Below are 19981 nucleotides of genomic sequence, written 5' to 3'. Positions count from 1 at the left end.
AAACACATATATAGGGCCTATAACCCTCCTATAGTTCCACCCTCAACTCGCCTTGATGTCCTGGGCCGCACCATTGCTTTAGAACGCCCTGCCCTTATTGGCTCTTAGGCTATATAGCGGAATCAGTGCCCTCTTTTATAAACAGCTTTTAAAAACACATTTTTTTGATGTCTCCTAATAGCGTTTTTATTTTTCACTTTGATGTTTTGTTTTCTGATGCTCTTGATGTCGTTCATGATTGTCGTTTTTTTTTTTTAAACCCGTCTGTAAAGCAGAGGTTTCCACCCAAAAAACAAAAGGACTCCCCAAAATTATACTCATTAGCCTGCGGACCCCCATTTGAAAAGATATGCCCCAGGGTCAGGGACCCCCATAAGAGAACTTTTTTGCAGCCATAGCAGTGATTCTCAACACGTTTTAATTTCAAGGACCCCCAGGTTTGACCTGAACCAGGCTATACAGTCCCCCATTTAATGGCATTCCTATATCTCTGGGTCTGGGACCTCCAGTTCATATTGTAAAATATCAAAGTTCATTTAACTCTGAGAGTGTGTAGTGTGGTCCATTTGGTTCCATTTGTATACTCTCTGAGTTACAGACCCACGAGGGTCCATTTGGTTCCTAAATATCATTTAGCTGGGGACCCAGCTGGAACTGCCTCAAGGACCCCTGGGGGTCCCCGGACCCCACTTTGGGAACCACTGCTGTAAAGCCCTTTGTATATATATGTTGGGAAAGGTGCTATATAAATACAATTAATGAAATTGATTAATTTCAATAATGTCTCTTCTGCTCTTTGACACTGTTGCTGTCCATGGTGCATATCAGAGAATGAATGCTTTACATGTGTAGCCTACACGAACGTATATCATTGTAAAAGGGTGAGACTGCATTTGTAAGCTCAAGTTGTCTTAAAAACCAATGTTAACTATATGCACACATTGTGTTGAACTTTAACCCATTTCGACCCGATACCAGATTACCAGACTTTCTATATCAGTTGTTCTCATGTCAAGAATTATATGTAATTGGCCTGCCGACCCCCATCTGAAAATATCGTTGTTCCAGCTGGGACCTCCCCAGAAGCTAAGATTTGAGTTAAAAACGTTATCTCTGAAGGAATAAATATTAAAAGATTTGCGGCACATTTTCACGATTAAAAAAAAAATAGCAGACCTACAGTACAAGCTTGTATAGTGCGGCACTCGGTGCCACGCTACGAGCTTGCGGATAGATCTGCTATATTTTTCAATAGCTAAAGTATAACATAATGCTTAAAACACCAAAAGGAGTTAAAAGCTTGTAAATCTATAATTGCAGTGTTGAAGTGAGTAATATAGTTTAGACACCGTTTTTTTTTCCTTTTTTTTTTTACCGCTCAACCATCTTGTTTTAGATGGTTTGCCACTAAATGTTTGGATACATGTCTTGGAGAGTTCTAGTTGGAGGTGTTTAAATGATGCAGTTTGTCACGTGCGACCTCTTCTACCTCCGTTATACATGTCAGAAATGAGCGTTTCCTGGCCATCGGTGACAATATACTGTCAGGTGACTTTGCCACACCTTATAGCTTCAGCTGAACGTATGCCACTGAAAGAGGACTGGTCAACAACGCACAATATATGTGGATTTCAATATAGTCATTAGTCTACATTTTTGTGGTATATTGTGCTTGACAATACTACTTTAGAAATCACACCGTGTGGCGCTGATAGGTCTAACTCATGTCGATTAGGTGATGGTAATGGTGATGTCGAACAAACACAAAATGCCATTAACAATAAAGAGGCAATATGATGTAATGAGTCCCTTCATTGTCAATGGCGTTTTTAAAACAAACATTGAACTAAAAACAAACATTAAACTGATGTATATAGGAGGGGCTATATAGTGCCCCTCAAAAATAGGGACGTCAATTCAATTTCAATTCAACAGAGCTTTATTAGCATGAGAAAACATCACGTTTTCATTGACAAAGCAAGTGTCCAAATATTATTAAAACTGTTGATTCTACCAAAGATCATCTGTTTGAGTGCATGGCATTCACATCATGCGCCAGCTGGGATCCAACAAATTGTTAACTTCAGACAGTACTACAGTATTTTGTTTCCATTCTCTGACAAACTATAGGCTCCATAACTAAGCAATATCAAAAGATAATGCTGCTGACATGCATATTCATACAGTATACAGTAGTACAAGGGCAAGCACAGAGGATAGGCCTACTAGCAGTTATATTTAAAAGAACCCAGCTGCAGTGAACACCCAGAGGGATAGACTACATGAGCCATTCAAAGACACAAAAATATACACTCACTTGCACATACTCGAACACAGGGGCGCGCGTGCACACACACATACACACACAGTACTGTATGTAGTGCTCACACACACACACACACACACACACACACACACACACACACACACACACACACACACACAGTACTGTATATGTAGTGCTCTCTCTCCCTCACACACACACACACACACACACACACACACACACACACACACACACAGAACAAAACTGTTTTCTGATATCAATCATGACTTGAGAAAACAGCATTACAGGTTGATTTCCTAAACAACCACAGTAATGTCTGTGCAACTTCAAAACTCCCACTAATGCAATGCATTTTCCCAAATTAGCACATGCTGTGGCAACCCTGACTGCCAAGACAATGATAATGACTGCATTTAAGCATATCACCAGTGATCCAAAAGCATCAGACAATGCCATTTTTGTGATATAGATTTGGCTAAATAAATGCCCCTTTGGACTTTTCTAATGTTGTGCTCTAATTTGTGTTTGGTAGAAATGAATAAACTAACTGCCAATATGTCGTGTTTCGTCTTTAACACTGATAAACTTAAATCACCCAGTGTAGGCTGTACACCAAACAAGAGTCAAATAGCACAACCTTGAACCCACAAATAAAAATTAAAAGGGAAATAAACTATAGCTTTCCGACTATAAAATATAAAATATATTGCCAAGAAGCATTTATCATGACATGTAGGCTAATGTTATGTACAAAACCCACATTTCTATGTTTATAATAACTAACTAGCCTACTGCTGCCACTGGATGCAGAGATATACCTTTGGGGAGGAGAGGGGGGGGCCCAAAAGCTTGGTCTTTAAGCCTCACCTCTGGTAATAGCAGCGATAACTGCCACTGCGACAACTGGCAATATTCGGCAGAAAGGACTGATGGTGGTGGGCATCATCTTGGGTGAATTGTGAGGTTCAATTCATGCACAGAGCTCTGTCCAAAACGCACTCAAATGAGTGAGAGAGTCCCTGCCTGAGAGGGGGGGAAATGGAAACAAACCATCAGGGCTACATAACATGGTCTCCTGTCCAGCAAAAAAAAAAAAGTAGGCTAAAAGAACCTCAAGTTCTATTAAAAAAACCCCCAAAAAATCCCGTCGAAGTGGGCCTTTCCGTGGACTTCTTTATCCTCATAAAGCATCCCCTTCGTCGCGTGGCGAATTTGTTTGTTTTAAACGAGGTCACTCCCCCTCCTCCGCATATATGTGCTTGCTTTTGAAGTATTTGGAGAAAAGTTCATAGTCCGTCGGTTATAAGAGTCGAAGAGTTATTTATTTCCTCCCGTAGGCTCTGCTTCTGTTGTGTGACAGACAGAACAGAACGCTCACACTACAGAGAGACACACGCACACACACACACACACACGGTGCATGAAAGACAGTCTGTAAACAAAACAAGTGAGGCCGTCCATCTGTCAGATTACACTCTAATCATTAGAGAGAGAGAGAGAGAGAGAGACCCTCCACCACCACGTGCGTAATGCGCTGAGCAGCAGGCAGGCAGCGAGGAGGAAATTAAATGCGCTGCAGGACAGGACAGGACAGGACAGGAGGTCTGGTTCAGTCAGAGATCGGCGATGTGTCACTCACTCACTGTCATTTCGGATTTGCCAAAGGTCATTTTCTGAACCAACCCTCACCCTGTGAGAGATTAGTCTAGAGCTATATATTATGACGCATATATATATATATGGCCTACTGTCTGAAACTGGCGTGTCACATCGATGCGACATATAGCCGGGGCACTGCATGGCCATAATATAGGCTACTATTATATTATGAGTGCTCAAGCCTCAATGCCTTATATTTGTTTGCTTGAGAAAATTAGCTTTTCGTCAATTTAAAACGGTAATCTAGAAATTATTTCTCCCTATAATTATTCCATTGAGGGATGTGTAAAAAAAAAAAAAGCCTTGCCGAGCCATGAGGCCCATAGGGGGCAGCCAGGAGCCTATCTCCTGTTTCTGTAGTGTGAGGCAGCTTGATGTACAAGTACACCCCCTGGACATGACGCTAGTATGTCGCAGGGACTTACCCCCAATGCAACCCTTGATGCTGAGTGTCAAGCAGGGAGGCATTGTTGGGTCCCATTTTTAGAGTCTTTTTTGGTATGAACCGGCCAGGGATTGAACCCCGACCTCCCAGTCTCAGGCCCGACACTCTAACCACAAGGCCACTGAGCTGGTATTGAGGGATGTGTGCTATAAGCATATAGCCGATGTGGGGTCAGACTCAGAGCCGGATTTACCTCACCGAGGGCCCCTATGGGCTGGAGCAAATTTGAGGGCCCTTGGCTATTTTGTTTTCATTTTGGGGTACCCAGGCCCGGCCAGGCCCCTAAAAAGAGAGGCATGCAGGCACACATTTCACTTGAATTGGATTTCAATACTTTACAATTTTATAATAAATATAATATATATATATATATATTTTTTTTCCAATATTTTCCGGGGACGCCCCTAGTCGGGGGCCCCCGGGCTGCAGCCCACCCTAGCCCAACGGTAAGTCCGTCTCTAGCCTGGCAACGCATCACGCACTGTGTAAATGCCCCCTTTCCCCCCTTTTTTTGCACTGCATGGCAGATTCGTCTGGTTTCCAGGCTAAGGATAGAACACCACACCTTGATTTGATTTGATTTATTTGATATATTCATGATACAATTCATAAAAGAGCAGTACAGAATTATCAGGATTGCACAAAAAGTCGGAGGACTTATAATTCCATTGTGATCCAAATAAATAAATAGTTACAGCATGTCCAAGAAGAACATGTGTACTAACATTACAATACTATAAATGACATTTACAACAGGCCATCATATAGATCAATAAACAAAAGACAATAAATAGATATATATATAAATAGATAAATACAGCACTATACTAACTTGCCCATCAGCCACTTTTTCAACATAATTTTTAAAAATGTTCAAATTTAATTTTGTTCCAATCCTCCACCTCTGTATATTTAAATGAGCTTCAACCTACCCTATATGTCTCAGGTTTGGTGGTTTAAGATCACCTGCTTCCCAATGCTCCTTACACACAGCAGGGATTCCATGTATGGGAAGAGCAGAAAGTTGGACTTCCACACCAGCTTTTTTTTTTTGTCTCTTTTCTTTTTCTTCTTTTAATCTAACTAATCCAACCATATCAGCAATCATCAATGGTTTACATTCCATAGGACTGAGTGTATGCATGAAAGTTCACATAAACCTCTGTGGTATCTGGAAGTATACACTCACTAAAATGCCAGGACAACGCTCCACACGTCCCAAACTCTTCTCCCAACTCTTCTGCATGCACCTCCCATTGTTGCAATCAGAACTCGCAGACTCACTCCTGATATCTTGAGCAAAGGCTCAATTTATGTCATTTAGACTTTAGCATTTTTGTATAGTCTATATCTACGCATATAGTTTCATTATATATACATATTCCACTGTTCACGGTTCTTATAGAGCTTACATGATTCTTGATGACTATTTCTATGTATTTTCTGCGTTACCGTGTTTTGTTCTTGCTTACTGTAAAACACTCTGGATTAAGACTATAAGAGCATCTGCTAAATTCCTAAATTGTAGGTCTATACACAGCAGCACAGTTGGAATGACACCTCGACGATAATGACAAATATCCTTCCGTACGACTGAATTGTCTCTTATTTTAGTCATATCTGCAGAAGGCAAAATCAAATAAGTAAAATACTTTATAAAAATGTGCTTTTATCCTCTGCTACTACAAAGCCCTTAAGTTCCATTTAACCTCTTGCTCTCACAGTAATTATGTTTTCCGTTTTTTTTGTCTTTGGCTTCTGTCACTCTTGGACTGACATTTCATGCAGTGTGACTACTGAGTGTGTGTGGTCTGAATTTGAAATAGCCAGTGGTGGACAAAGTACTCAATTGTTTTACTTAAGTAAAAGTACCAACAATACTGCAATTTAGAACTACTAAGTAAAAGTACGGAATTGAAAATGTACTTGAGTAAAAGTACTAAAGTATCGGCATCAAAATGTACTTAAAGTACTAAAAGTAAAAGTACGGAATGTGCCATTTCCACAAGTTCAAAATGTGTACAAAATCGATTGAAAATAGCAGATCTACGAGCTCACAATGCGTCGCGACGCATTGTAGATTTCAAGTGGTTAATGTATGGATGAGATGATTCTGGCGGTGAGAGAGAGAGAGAGCCAGCTGGGTATTATTGGCTCATCAATGCTGTGTCATCAATAAATTCTGGATCTACAGTGCACCAAAGCACCCATGAGTGCAGGTGTAAAGTAACTTTAAACTTCTATACACTACATTTCAGAGGCAAATATACTGCTACTTCTTACTCCACTTAAGTTATAAAAGAATAAAAAAAATAAAAGGTTAGGCCAACTAGTTGTTCCAAAACATACAGTAGGCTACCCTCCGTTTTATACTTCAACTATTCAAAATCCAAGTATACTTTCACGCCAACCCTTTTACTCAAGCATAATGTTAAATACAGTGCCTTTAGCCTATACTTGTAACTGAGTATTTCGGTACATTGTGGCATGGCTACTTTTATTAACCCATTCTGACCGGGCACCCATTTTGGTGTTAGCATCATGTTATGCTTTAGCTATTGAAAAATAGCAGATCTACAAGCTCATATCGCGCCACCGAGTGGCGCGCTACGAGCTTGTAGGTCTGCTATTTTTGAAAGAATCGAAGAACAACTGACATTTTTAGAATCTGATCTCAGGTCAGAATGGGTTCATCAGACCAGTTGTGTGTCCAGTGGAAACCTCGTATGAATCTGATCTCAGGTCAGAATGGGTTAAAGTAAAACATCATACTTCTTCTTCCACCACCACTGAAGGCACCATGCAGGCTATAACTGCTGACTATCAGGTTCAGAGTAGAGAGAACACCTACAGGATGTAATGAGCCAGTAAGTCAACACAGTCACACTTGACCTTTCTTGTCATACTCCCTCTCTCTCTCTGACAGTTCTCTCTGAATTCTGTTCATTCTACTTTTGCTGATGTTTGATGACCCTTTTTTTGCTGGTGTGTGACGTGCGTGCGTGCAAGGGCGCCTGCTGTGTCAACATTTCTCTGCCTGAAATACTGTAAATCAGCATTGTGGGCTGACAGAGAACATGGCTGCCAACATCCAGTACTTACTTCAATGCGTCCTGTTTTTATAACGGGGAGGTATAGTATTAGTAGGTATACTCGCTGCTAAAAGGTGACAGAATTATACACGCAGCCATTGGCGAATAAACTTTTCTTTCCCCCCCCCCCCCCCCCCGATGGTAGAAGCTGATTAAAATAAATGCCTATAGTGCCCTACGGGGACATTTAACCCATTCTGACCTGAGATCAGATTCATACGAGGTTTCCACTGGGACACACACTGGTCTTGATTAACCCATTCTGACCTGAGATCAGATTCTAAAAATGTCAGTCGTTCTTCGATTTTTCAAAAAATAGTAGACCTACAAGCTCGTAGCGCGCCACTCGGTGGCGCGCTATGAGCTTGTAGATCTGCTATTTTTCAATAGCTAAAGCATAACATGATGCTAACACCAACATGGGTTCCCGTACAGAATGGGTTAAGAATCTCTAAATGGCAATAAAACGGCAGAGAACTAATGGAGCTCATAAGAGGTAAAAGAGCAGACCGTGTAATTCACTGCGTATACACCGCCTGCTGTGCTTATACGATACAGTCTTATCCCTTAAAAAGTGCCACCAATCAAGCCAAATTGAGATGTTTTATTTTCTTCCCACGGCAGGTATATACCCCATAAATAAATAAATAGGTGAAGAGCGAAGAGTGTACAGTATAGAGGGGGGGGAATAAATGGTCCATGTACAGTAGGCCTACTGTACAGGCCCCCATGCAGTCAATGAAGTAGAGTTTAATTGGGTTTTAGCCAGAGGGTTCCCAACCACTGGTACTATAGTACCACTGGTGGTACTTGAGCCCTCCTCTGGTGGTATACACTCAGAGGATTTGCAACCCAAAACATAAAAAAAAAAAATACAAAAGTGGAATGAAATATTTATATTACTTCAGGTAGAGATACTGTATCGGTATCGGGAAAAGTATCAGATCGGCCCTTATTTGTCATATCGGGTCATATACGGTATCGGTGAATATGCCCAGTCTAACCACAGATCCGACACACGGGGGGTAAGGGGGTTGACACTAATATGGCAGGTAAATAAAAATGTTGGGACATGTGGAGTTTGCTTTGGACGTTGCCCCAAACTGCAAGTGCACATTTGAGTGATGAGTCTGCTATATAAACACTTAACACGAGATGGCCCGGCTGGTGGCGTAACCGTCTGGGCACCCGGCTGGTAATCCAGTCGCAGTGTAGCCGCGGGGTTCGACTCCCGAGCCCGACACGGCCTTTACTGCATGTCTTCCCCCCCATCTCTCTCCCGTTTCCTGTCAGCCTACTGTCTGCCCCTTCAAAAAAGAAAAAAAACCAATAAAAGGCGTAAGCCACAAAAAAATATCTTAAAAAATATATATATATCATCAGTTGTGCTGATTAGACAGAGTTTTGTCAGAGCAGCAGCATTATTGGCTTAGGAATAGAACAAAAAAGGACAGGTATTACACTCCTGTATTTTATCAGTTATTATGGTGGTACTTTAGAGAGACAAATATTTTCTGAGGTGCATGGTACTTCAGTATAAAAAGGTTGGGAAGCAATGGTTTAAGGCGCAATTGTTATTTTTTCTGATGGTAGCAAAGGGCAACAGACAGACAGACAGACATCACAGCCGTTTTCTGGGACATGAAAACCACTGTTGCTATTATTAGGTGATGGGACACTGTAGTTCTCAGAATAAAACAAATCACCCAGTTCCAACCAACCCAGGTTTACTCTGACCTGCATGGATAAAAGGCTGCCGTGTGTGTGTGTGTGTGTGTGTGTGTGTGTGTGTGTGTGTGTGTGTGTGTGTGTGTGTGTGAAAGGTTTTATGAGGTTACTTCAGTTTGGTTCGTGCTTTCAAAGCCCCATTATCCCATTATCAAGCCTGCGTGGTGTTCTGTTCGACATGATGCAGCCATTCAGATGGATGCACAATAGAGGAAACATAGACAGTCACTTGGCCAAGAGCAGGTGAACGAACGATATATATTAACCCATTCTGACCTGAGATCAGATTCATACGAGGTTTCCACTGGACACACACACACACACACACACACACACACACACTGGTCTGATTAAGGCTAATAGAATCCAAGGCCGTGAAATGGGTTGCCTTGTTATTGCCGCACCGTCTTGTGCTTTTGCATCACCGATTGATCTAAAATAGCCACACGTGGAAGATTTCCATATGCTCTGAAAGCGAAGACCAGGCGAGGTATTGATCTATCCTCGATGGTGATGTTAGCATATACTTTACTGTAAAGCATAGCTTTGCTTGCTTTTCATACAGTGTACCAGTATACCACTGTTTATTCACAGCATCGGGCCATTATTTTGTACATGAACATATTTTATTTCACGTATTCTCCGGAGGTTTCTATTATCTACAACTTCCCCAGTGTTTTGTCAGTAAAACATCATCGCATGCGGTTAATATTAACAATAAGTCACGGATGTTTATGAATCTTCTCTCTTCGTGGATTATTCAAGGTCAGAGATGAACATTGAACTACAACAACAACAACAACAATGCTCCAGCGTAAGCTTTCTTTAAACTCTCTTATATTCTCCATTAGCTATAGATGATTGATGGGATAGACTTTTAGTCCCCATCCATCAAACCGGCAGGAATAGGGATTATAGACGCGCGGACCTGACTTTTTTTCCGTTGCTGCAAACGATAGAGCAGGGGATCTTGTGAATAGATTGGCTAATGCATATATATTAGCCAATGTATACAGAAGTGGTTCGACAACACTCGAAGACAACAGGAGCCATAATAAGATATAGAGCGTACCAAAATCTCCTTGAGGGGGGGAGTCAACATATGTGTCAAGTGGTATAGCGGCCGCCATACTTGTTTGGCTTGTCTGGTTTGTTTACATTGAGCGACTATCCGGTGTGCTTGTGTATACGTTCTTTTTTTTAAACCGACCTCACAACGGTGCAGACTTGCGCAGTAAATAAGTGCCACAGCAAGCAGGTCACGTCCGAGGGGAATGAGCCCAGAAAACGGAATTAGATTTTCAGCTTTCCAGCACGGAGACGGCCGGGCGTCAAGGAACCCAGATTGACGAGTTTACAAAAAGACGTATATAGAATGGCTTGGATCTCAGCTGTATATACGGCACACACACAGAGACATAACGTTCAACAAAGTATCTAAGCACATGCCGTGTTTGTTCACGACATTTTCCTTGTCCTTGTAAGGTATATTTTATTTGGGGCCCGACGTTCTTTCTATCCATCCTGGTGTTGGTTCGCTATTATGTTGTCGCCAGGAACGAGCTCAATATTTACAAAAACATACCACTCTATTCTGAGCGATGGGGGGCTAGAATTTAAAGCCAACAAGAATGTCGCGCTGCTAGCTTTTCAGACACCTCTTAGTGACCTACACGTTTTAACACCCTATAGCCCTCTGAACTGGTGTTGTCGCAGACTGCTTTTCGCCATATTGTCCGGTCTCCAGGGAGTGCTTGATTCCAGGGGACCTCATAAAGCAAGCTTTTATATATATACCCGTGTATAATAATACTACAGTGGTATTGCGGGGCCAGCCAGGCGGTTCAACATCAGCACTCACAGTGCAAACGCTGTCTGATAACTCTCTAGTGGTGCATGCAGGGGAGGGGGGGGGGAGCCATGCCCTAGTCGACGTCTCCCACTCCAAGCAGTCTTACAGACAGAGATTGAATGGGTCAAGGCTGCAGGTTTCAGCCCTGCATGTTCCACGTGCTGCCTCATGATGACGAATGAATGTGCTCCTTTAAAAAAAGTGTGGCTGCCGTCCGTGCACATCATTGCTCCTTTTCCCCTGCACGGCGGGGACGCTCCGACATGAGTTATATACTGACCAGGTTGGAATCTCCTCCCGGCGCCAACAATCAGCCTGATGATATACAGAGAGCAATGACTGACGACGGTCAGGTCGTTAGAGGCTTAACTCCGAACACCTGCTGCGGAAACACATTCATGGATGAGTGGATGGACGGACGGACGGACGGACGGACACACTATAGGAAGGGTATTTTTCAGTGTGATCAAAGCTTTTCCTGTGTGCTTCTCTCACCTGTGCTGCTGACTAAAGGTATTATGTTTGGAGCACAAGGACACAATAAGGTCATACGAAACCCTCCAAACCTTCGAAACACACCTCTTCTTCACTATATCGCTTTCCCAGCTGTCTATTTTACGTCATGATGATGTACGATGATAAGAGCGCCCCTCATTTCACACGGGTGTGATTTATTTAAAAATTAATTCCACTGTTTTTTTCTTAAAGGGACGGTTCAGATTTATTTTTTAACTTAAGCTGTATGAAATACTTGACATTAATATAGTAGTGGTTGCAACTGTGTTAATTGCATTGCCCCGAGTCCCGTGGTGGGAGTTCTGCTCTGGTTTTGGTCAATATTAAGTAGTTCCGGTCATTTTGCGGGGGGGGGGGGGGGGGGGGGGGTACTGGGGCCACGCAGTAAAAGTAAATTAATCCACAAAATCGCACATAATTATTAGCGCAACCTTTGTTCAACCACATGGAACTCTTTTTTTGGGCGTAGTGATAATGGACACAAAAAACATATAGTTCCGTGTGATAGAGGGAATCAGAAATGAACGAAAGTTGCACTAATATTTTAGAAATAGGTCAACACTACAAATGACGTTAGTTTTGTGGATTCATTTACTTTTAAATCTGAACTATCCCTTTAATGTCGTCGTCGTCGTCGTCGTCGTCCCCTCCCCTATAATAAAATTGTTTTTATTTGTCGTTTTCTCATGCCCCCCCCCATGAAAGTGTCTTTGGGTACTCGGAGTCTGCGCTACATACATTTAACCCATTCTGACCTGAGATCAGATTCATACGAGGTTTCCACGGGACACACACTGGTCTGATTAACCCATTCTGACCTGAGATCAGATTCTAAAAATGTCAGTCGTTCTTCGAATTTTTCAAAAATAGCAGACCTACAAGCTCGTATCGCGCCACTCGGTGGCGCGATACGAGCTTGTAGATCTGATATTTTTCAATAGCTAAAGCATAACATGATGCCAACACCAAAATGGGTGCCCGGTCAGAATGGGTTAAGATACTATTGAGACCGTACGTCGCATTTATACTATGAAAACCTGCATCTCCCAGTCCGTCAGTTATAGTTGGTTAGTTAATCACCCCACGCCTCCATTTACAGCATGGTCACGCCTCGTGACATCACAGCTCCATATATGGTCACGCCTCGTGACATCACGCCAGCAACACTCTACATCTGACCTCGAACCCTTAGATCTCCATATATGGAGCTGACCTGTTCTGACATTCCATTATGTTCATCATCTGACCTCATCGAACCCTGTACACGCAAGACACGTTCCATTATACTGTGTACAGTTATGGCCAGTACAGAATTCATTCCATCTGGGGGCGAGGTCGCTTCTCGCCCTCAGGGCGTTTTATTGGTTATTAGGCCTATATATATATATATCACAGCATCTAAACATAATAGGCTATAGCTAATTGTGTTACTGATTTTGGACAAGAAGATGTATTTATTTGACAGGGACAAAGCTCATTAATCAACATGTCAGTTTTCACATCAATGTAAATGGGCCAGAGTTTAGCCGTAGCTAAATTTCATCTGTAGTCCCTGGGTAGATAGTAGCAAAAAGTGTGTTTAGAAGAAAATCCAATATGGCCAAAACCCATTTAGACAGAAATGCGTGTGGACAATGATACATGGGGCTTGGCGATGGTCCAATTAAGGAATCCTGCAGGTGAATGGCCCAAACATGAATGGGCCTGCTGCCTGGTATGGCGTCACCATGAGGCCCATTTGAAAATAACTGGGGTGTCTTTGAGATTTAGCTGTACACAGACACACGGACAAACAGATGGACAGATACACAGACACACGGACAGACACACACACACACACACACACACACACACACACACACACACACACACACACACACACACACACACACACACACACACACACACACACACACACAGACGGGTAGAGGCAAAAACACAATCTCTGCCTCCCAGCATTTCGGCCTGGCTGAGATAATATCCAATCCATGTTCTTTGCCGTATATACTTGCCCAATTCCCAAATAAAATCTATACCTTTTCTTTAAGTGTCATCCTCCTCCACCGAGAAAGATTCAGTCCCATTTGGGATCAACTGTGCTGTGCAGTATGTGCAAGTCAAGACACCAATGATGATGCCATTTAGATTATGAGGTAAAAGTCATCATCATAATAATCATCATCATCATCCTTCAGTGAAATGGCACTTTCCACTCCAGGAGCCAAACAGTATACGGCTAATTTAAGTCTTAACTGTTTCAAACACAGTCTCCAGGGCTATATATACCCTTACACAAAAGGTAGGCTACATGTATTTATAACAACCTGTGCCAGTTGGTGGATTTTCTTTGGACCAGTGTACAGCTCACAGCGCCAGTATAGTTAGAACTTTACTTATATGTTTAATATTGGTCGCCTCAATGGAAATCCAACCTGCACCAACTGTAGCAGGATTAGCATCATGTCCTACGTTGAGTGTCACACATACCATAAGGCTAAAAGACACCCACAGACTTTCTGACCGGGAACCCATTTTGGTGTTGGCATCATGTTATGCTTTAGCTATTGAAAAATAGCAGATCTACAAGCTCATATCGCGCCACCGAGTGGCGCGATACGAGCTTGTAGGTCTGCTATTTTTGAAAAATTCGAAGAACGACTGACATTTTTAGAATCTGATCTCAGGTCAGAATGGGTTAATCAGACCAGTGTGTGTCCCGTGGAAACCTCGTATGAATCTGATCTCAGGTCAGAATGGGTTAAGAGGACAGAATATACTGTATATATATTTCTTTAGGCCAAAACCTGTTATGCAAACACCTGGAAGAGTCCCAACAGTAATGAGGCAGGGGCTGAAATCTCGGAAGAGGGCATACTTTTGAACAAAAAAACAAAAAAAATAGTGAAAATCACAGATCTACAAGCTCACAACGTGTCGCGCTGCGACACATTGAGAGCTTGTAGATCCGCTATTTCCGGGGGGGCAAGCCAGCACTCTTTATCTACTGGAGATGCGGCGTATAATTAACCGACATGGATTCCGAAACAAATGTGTTTCGACGCAAAATGGTGCGTTAAGGAGACTTTGGAAAAAAAACCCGCCATTCTCCTGAATGGCGGGTTTTTTCTTCCACCATAGTACGGTAAATGCTGCGTCCGTGGTCTGGTAGAGGGCAGTTGTTTTACAGACGGGTAAAAGGGCAGGGGCTGAAGCCCCTTTGATGTCTAGTATGTGTGTGCACGACGTCCCTGCAGTGATGTTAGGGTTCAGGGTTAACCCATTTTGACCTGAGATCAGATTCTAAAAATGACACTTTTCTGAAAAAGCTATATGTTTCTATGTCAGTCGTTCTTTGATTTTTCAAAAATAGCAGACCTACAAGCTCGTAGCGCGCCACTCATGAGCTTGTAGATCTGCTATTTTTCAATAGCTAAAGCACAACATGATGCTAACACCAAAAGGGGTTCCCGCCCCAAAATGCGGTTCAGTTTCAACTGGTACGCAGTGCCGTTTCTACGGGGGGGCACTAGGGGGCGCTGCCCCCCCAGATAGACTTTGTGCCCCCCCAGTCCAGAACCCTACCCCACCATTATTTTTAATGTTTTACGGGTTTTAAATATATATAATGTGTTATTTTCATGTTCTTTGTGTTTATAATGAATTTACATTTTCTAATGAATTCATAGTAATAAAAATGCAATAATAAAAAGTACACTGGCACCTAGTCGGTGCACCTAGTCGGATTCGTTTTGATGCAGCGCACCAAAAGCTACGTCATTACCTGTGTTGCCACGCAGGGCGGGTCAATTCAAATATTTTCAGACTTCAGTCACAGTGAAAACCCACCAGCACCTTCAAAAGGCAGACTGATCATGACGATACTGAAACCACCGCCATGTCGCCTGTTGTTGTTAATATTGTGGGGAGTCGTTCGAGCACCGAGCACTACTTGCACAACGAAATTCGGTCGTCGGATCACATTACTGGGGGTTCGCGAGTGTCGGATAGCATTATTCCAGTGAGGCAGAGGGCTGCTGTAGCAACTTCCACAGCAGCAGCTCAACTTTCGGACCTCCACCACCACCGCATGCTTCTCCACCAGAGGTTCTTGGTTCTGGCACACCGTCACCGAATCAGGTAAAACGGGACAAATACCCAAGTAGCCTTCATAATGGCAAAAAACGCTCGTTTATGAGTTTCATGGGCAGGGACTGGCTGGAGACAGATGTTACATTTTGTTTCCCATGCAGGAAATTCCGTGCAGCATGTAATGGCAATGTTGAGACTACATTCACGTTGAAAGAATTTCGTAATTGAAAGCACGCAACAGAATCAAACAAAGGCTTAAATAAGCATGCGCTCTCTAAAGAGCATTTACGTGTGCCGACATTTGGAGGGAGGGAGACAGACGCGCAGATCCCCCCCCCCCCCCCGCTTTGCCTCCCGACATAAATACACTATATAGACTTGTTGTTTTTGGTTGGTGCATAAACTTTTACTCATATTCCCCTACCGTGGAGATGGCGACATAGAAAAGACACTATAAGCCTAAATGCTCAACTATTTGTTGGTGATTAATGGTTGGTGCATAGGCTATAGTATTTTTTTTCTACTTTCCTCCCGCCGTGGAGATGCTCATTGTGTTCATTGTGTTGTTGGTGCGATGCGATCGTGTTTCCACATGACAGTATATAGGCTATGTTTGTTTGTTTGTTTGTTCTATTGGCTACACTAATTAGGCTATATTATTTGTTTTGGTGTATAATTGGAACCTATATACTTGTAGCCCTTCTCCAAGCCTTTTGTGTTGTTTTATTGTATAGGCCTATGTGAGAGCTTAATTGCTATATATGGATGTGAACTTGAAAAATCAAGTGCCCCCCTTAGAAATATGAATGCCCCCCTGCTGATTATTCCCTGGATACGGCACTGCTGGTACGGTGAGGTATAGAAAAATGCACAGCTGACCCAGATATCCGCTGGACCTAAAAATGATATAACCATTAATTAGTTGAGTTGTAGCATGGTCCATATACAGTATGTCGGTTTTTTTAGGGGTTTTTTTGTTGCTATTTTAGGTTGTTTTAAGTACATTAAGAAATTGCATGAATGCATTCATCATTGTTTATGTTTTTCACGTATATGTTTCCGCATTTTAAAATATCTCCATCTGATGTGCAGCACTCAGCTCACACATACGTGATTAAAGGACCACATATAGGTTATGTTTGGGACTGTTTGAAAAGAGACTATATTTTTTTCCCCTCTATTTTGTGTAACTATTATAGGCACTGTGAAATATTCATCAGAAAAAGCCAGCAGAAGATGGAACGTCTCCCCCTCCAGTGGAGGCTATAGTGGCAGGCAGGCAGGCAGGCAGGCACGGTGTGACTGTGAGAGATATATAAAAGGTCACGATTGGTAAGAATTTTAAACATCCACTGGCCCTCGGGTGCTCCAGAGACTTCTAGCTTTTTTTCTGTGGGTCTGGAGGGGGGGGGGGGGGGAGTAAGGTGAGGAATAGAGAGAAGTGCAGAGGACAGAAGAGATGGTGGAAATGCACACAGAAAGTGATTGGGGAGGAGAGGACGAGAAGTGGAAAGAGATGGTGGGCAGATAAAAAAGAAAGAGCAGCAGCAGAGGTGAAGGGGGGGACACAGATTACAGCAGAAGCTATATCGGCGGAGGGCGAATATGCCGGAGGTATAATGGAACAAACATGCACTGATGATTTATGAGCCCAATAAATAAATCCCCCTGTTTCTTATACCGTGGTGCCTTTCCCTGCAACAGTTTTCTGTGGATGTATATGTGGTTCTGGACAGAAGGACGAGATATATATATATATATATATATATATATATTCAAGGTTTTAACCTTAAAAAGGGAACATCCGTTAGAAGATATTATTCATAATACTGTATGTGGCGTCTATAGTATTGTTCAGCTATATAGCGGAACAGATTTAAATTCAAATTAAAGATTATAAAAGGTGTCCCGCTCGGCCAGCCCCGGGTCCTGACCTCATACTGCACAGTGGTGCAAAAAGTAGGCCTACTCAATTGTTTTACTTAAGTAAAAGTACCAATACTGCAATTTAACAGTACAGAATTGAAAATGTACTTGAGTAAAAGTTTAAAAAAAAGTATCGGCATCGAAATGTACTAAAAGTGAAAAGTATTCATATTGCAGAATGTCCCATTTCACAAAGTTCAAATACAAAATCTATTGAAAATAGCAGATCTACAAGATCACAATGCGTCGCAGATCGGCTATTTTCAAATGGCCGAAATGTAATGGGTTGAAGTGGTTAATGTATGTTTTCTAATGAAAATCGCCAAAGTAACTAAAGTAACTAAAGTTTTCAAATAATTGTAGTGAAGTAAAAGTACACATTTTGGCTCCGAGATGTAGTGGAGAAGTAAAAGTACTGGAAATTGGAAATACTCAAGTAAAGTACAAATACCTCAACATTGTACTTAGGTACAGTACTTAAGTAAAAGCACTCAGTTACTTTCCACCACTGATACTGCATGTGTGGTGGTTTGATTGTATAGGTAGAATTTGTACTGATCAAAAAACTATTCTACATTAGCGTCAGGCTCCTCAAGTAAAGACCACTGCTGCCCTCCTGTGGAACATGCAATAACTACATGAACACTGGAGTTTTAGGCCTAGAGAGAGAGAGAGAGAGAGAGAGAGAGAGAGAGAGAGAGAGAGAGAGAGAGAGAGAGAGAGAGAGAGAGAGAGAGAGAGAGAGAGAGAGAGAGAGAGAGAGAGAGAGAGAGAGAGAGAGAGAGAGAGAGAGAGAGAGAGAGAGAGAGATAGAGAAAAGACAGTGCTGTGATTGGTAGGACTAGGATGATACCAATCAACTAGTGGCTTGGTCTTGAGTGTGTGGACTATATATAAGTCAACTTGTCATGTTTGTGTATGTATAGCATTTATTTGAAATCTCCATGTCTAGAGTCTAATGTCACTATACAGTAGCATATGGACATGTTTAGCTAAATTAAATCTCCATGTCTAGAGTCCAATGTCACTATACAGTAGCATGGACATGTTTAGCTAAATTAACATTTTCCTCCATGTCTGGGCCTCTTATCGACGTGCGAAAAAACTGAGATTTAGGTCACATTATTCTTTAATGGCCATGTTATTTATATAGGCTATACTTTAATTTCTGGTCTTCAGCCAATTGACCAATGTTCTGCCCAGTTTCCATGCTGCAGTTATCTCACCTGATGTACTTGGCCATTATTGAAGATCACTCCCAGAATCTAAGGCTAATTGTAATAAAGAAAAGAAAACGCAAGGTCATGATGACATGCATTAATGAAGTCTCTGAAACATTTGTAAATATAGCAAAAGAGAACACTTCTAGAATAGACACCCATACCCTTGGACATGCTCCGCTGACATCCGCCACACAAGTCACATGATGATGACCCGGGCTGATATTTTGCTATAATTTCCAATGTTTTATTTCGTTTAGTGCGCTGTGCCCCTTAGGCCTACGGTTAATCTCGTCAATACCGTGTCCTCTCTTCCCTGCGTCCACTGCCCACCCTTCCAAACTTTGACACTTCTTTGGAACATTATACCGCATAAATGTCTCCCTTTCATCACCTCACTGTCCCATTTGGTCTTGCCACTAAATAATAACACCGGGAGCTCTGGCTCCAAGTTCAGCAATCAGGGTGTCCTTATCTTTAAAAAGGTCTCTGTACTGTACCATGCCTTGTTTTACAATCAGACGTGGGGAGAGGGCAAAACAAGGAGTGGCTTGGCCGTTTTGTTTGTATGTGTTGGATCGCTTTGATGGCATCTCTGGTGCATCTTTAACCGTGGTCGTTTCCTCTCTACAGGTTATTCCACTCCTTGTTTTGCGATCAGCAGCATCAGTCAAGTGGACTGATACGGTGGCTCATACATGGGCAACTGGAGGCCCGGGGGCCACACGCGGCCCCCACCATCACTTGATGTGGCCCTCACTCAGGTTAATATTAGAATACTGATATATTATTGATTTCAGCTGTTACAATTCCAAACATGACCCGCTTTAATTACTTCAGTTTATATTAGTAGACTAGTATTAGAATTTCATTTCATTTCATTGTCTTTTTTTTTTTTTTTTTACGTCCAATGAATTTGCATTTACTTTCATAAAGTTAACATAAGTATAACTAAATGCATTTGAAATCCAAAAAAAAAACATTTTTCAGAATTCCAATTCAAAAATAGCAAAAGAAATATTCAGGATTTCAATTAGAATATAGCAAAAATAGCTGATCTACCAGCTCAAGATGCGTCGCACTGCGACGTGTTTTGAGCTTGTAGATCGGCTATTTTTGCTACGAACATGCAACGTGGCCCCTCTGGAGTGAGTGTGGAAATATTGT

The 19981-nt window shown here is 42.1% G+C and overlaps 1 protein-coding gene across 1 annotated transcript in view; it reads right to left on the bottom strand.

Annotated features, from left to right (window-relative positions):
- The window catches only part of LOC308309592 (transmembrane protein 132D-like), a gene marked incomplete at both ends in the record, with an annotated part of 46280 nt that extends 46044 nt beyond the window's left edge, over nucleotides 1-236 (bottom strand). The window contains one exon of the mRNA XM_080755502.1: nucleotides 198-236. Within this exon, the coding sequence (XP_080611628.1) occupies nucleotides 198-236 (39 nt within the window). The remainder of the gene's footprint in view (nucleotides 1-197) is intronic.
- Between the last annotated feature and the right edge of the window lie 19745 nt (nucleotides 237-19981).

Source organism: Protomyctophum bolini (genome assembly GCF_963924005.1).
Source record: "Protomyctophum bolini genome assembly, chromosome: 22".
NCBI lineage: Eukaryota > Metazoa > Chordata > Actinopteri > Myctophiformes > Myctophidae > Protomyctophum > Protomyctophum bolini.
Note: the sequence above shows the minus strand (reverse complement) of the source record. Positions and strands in the feature narration are given on the sequence as shown.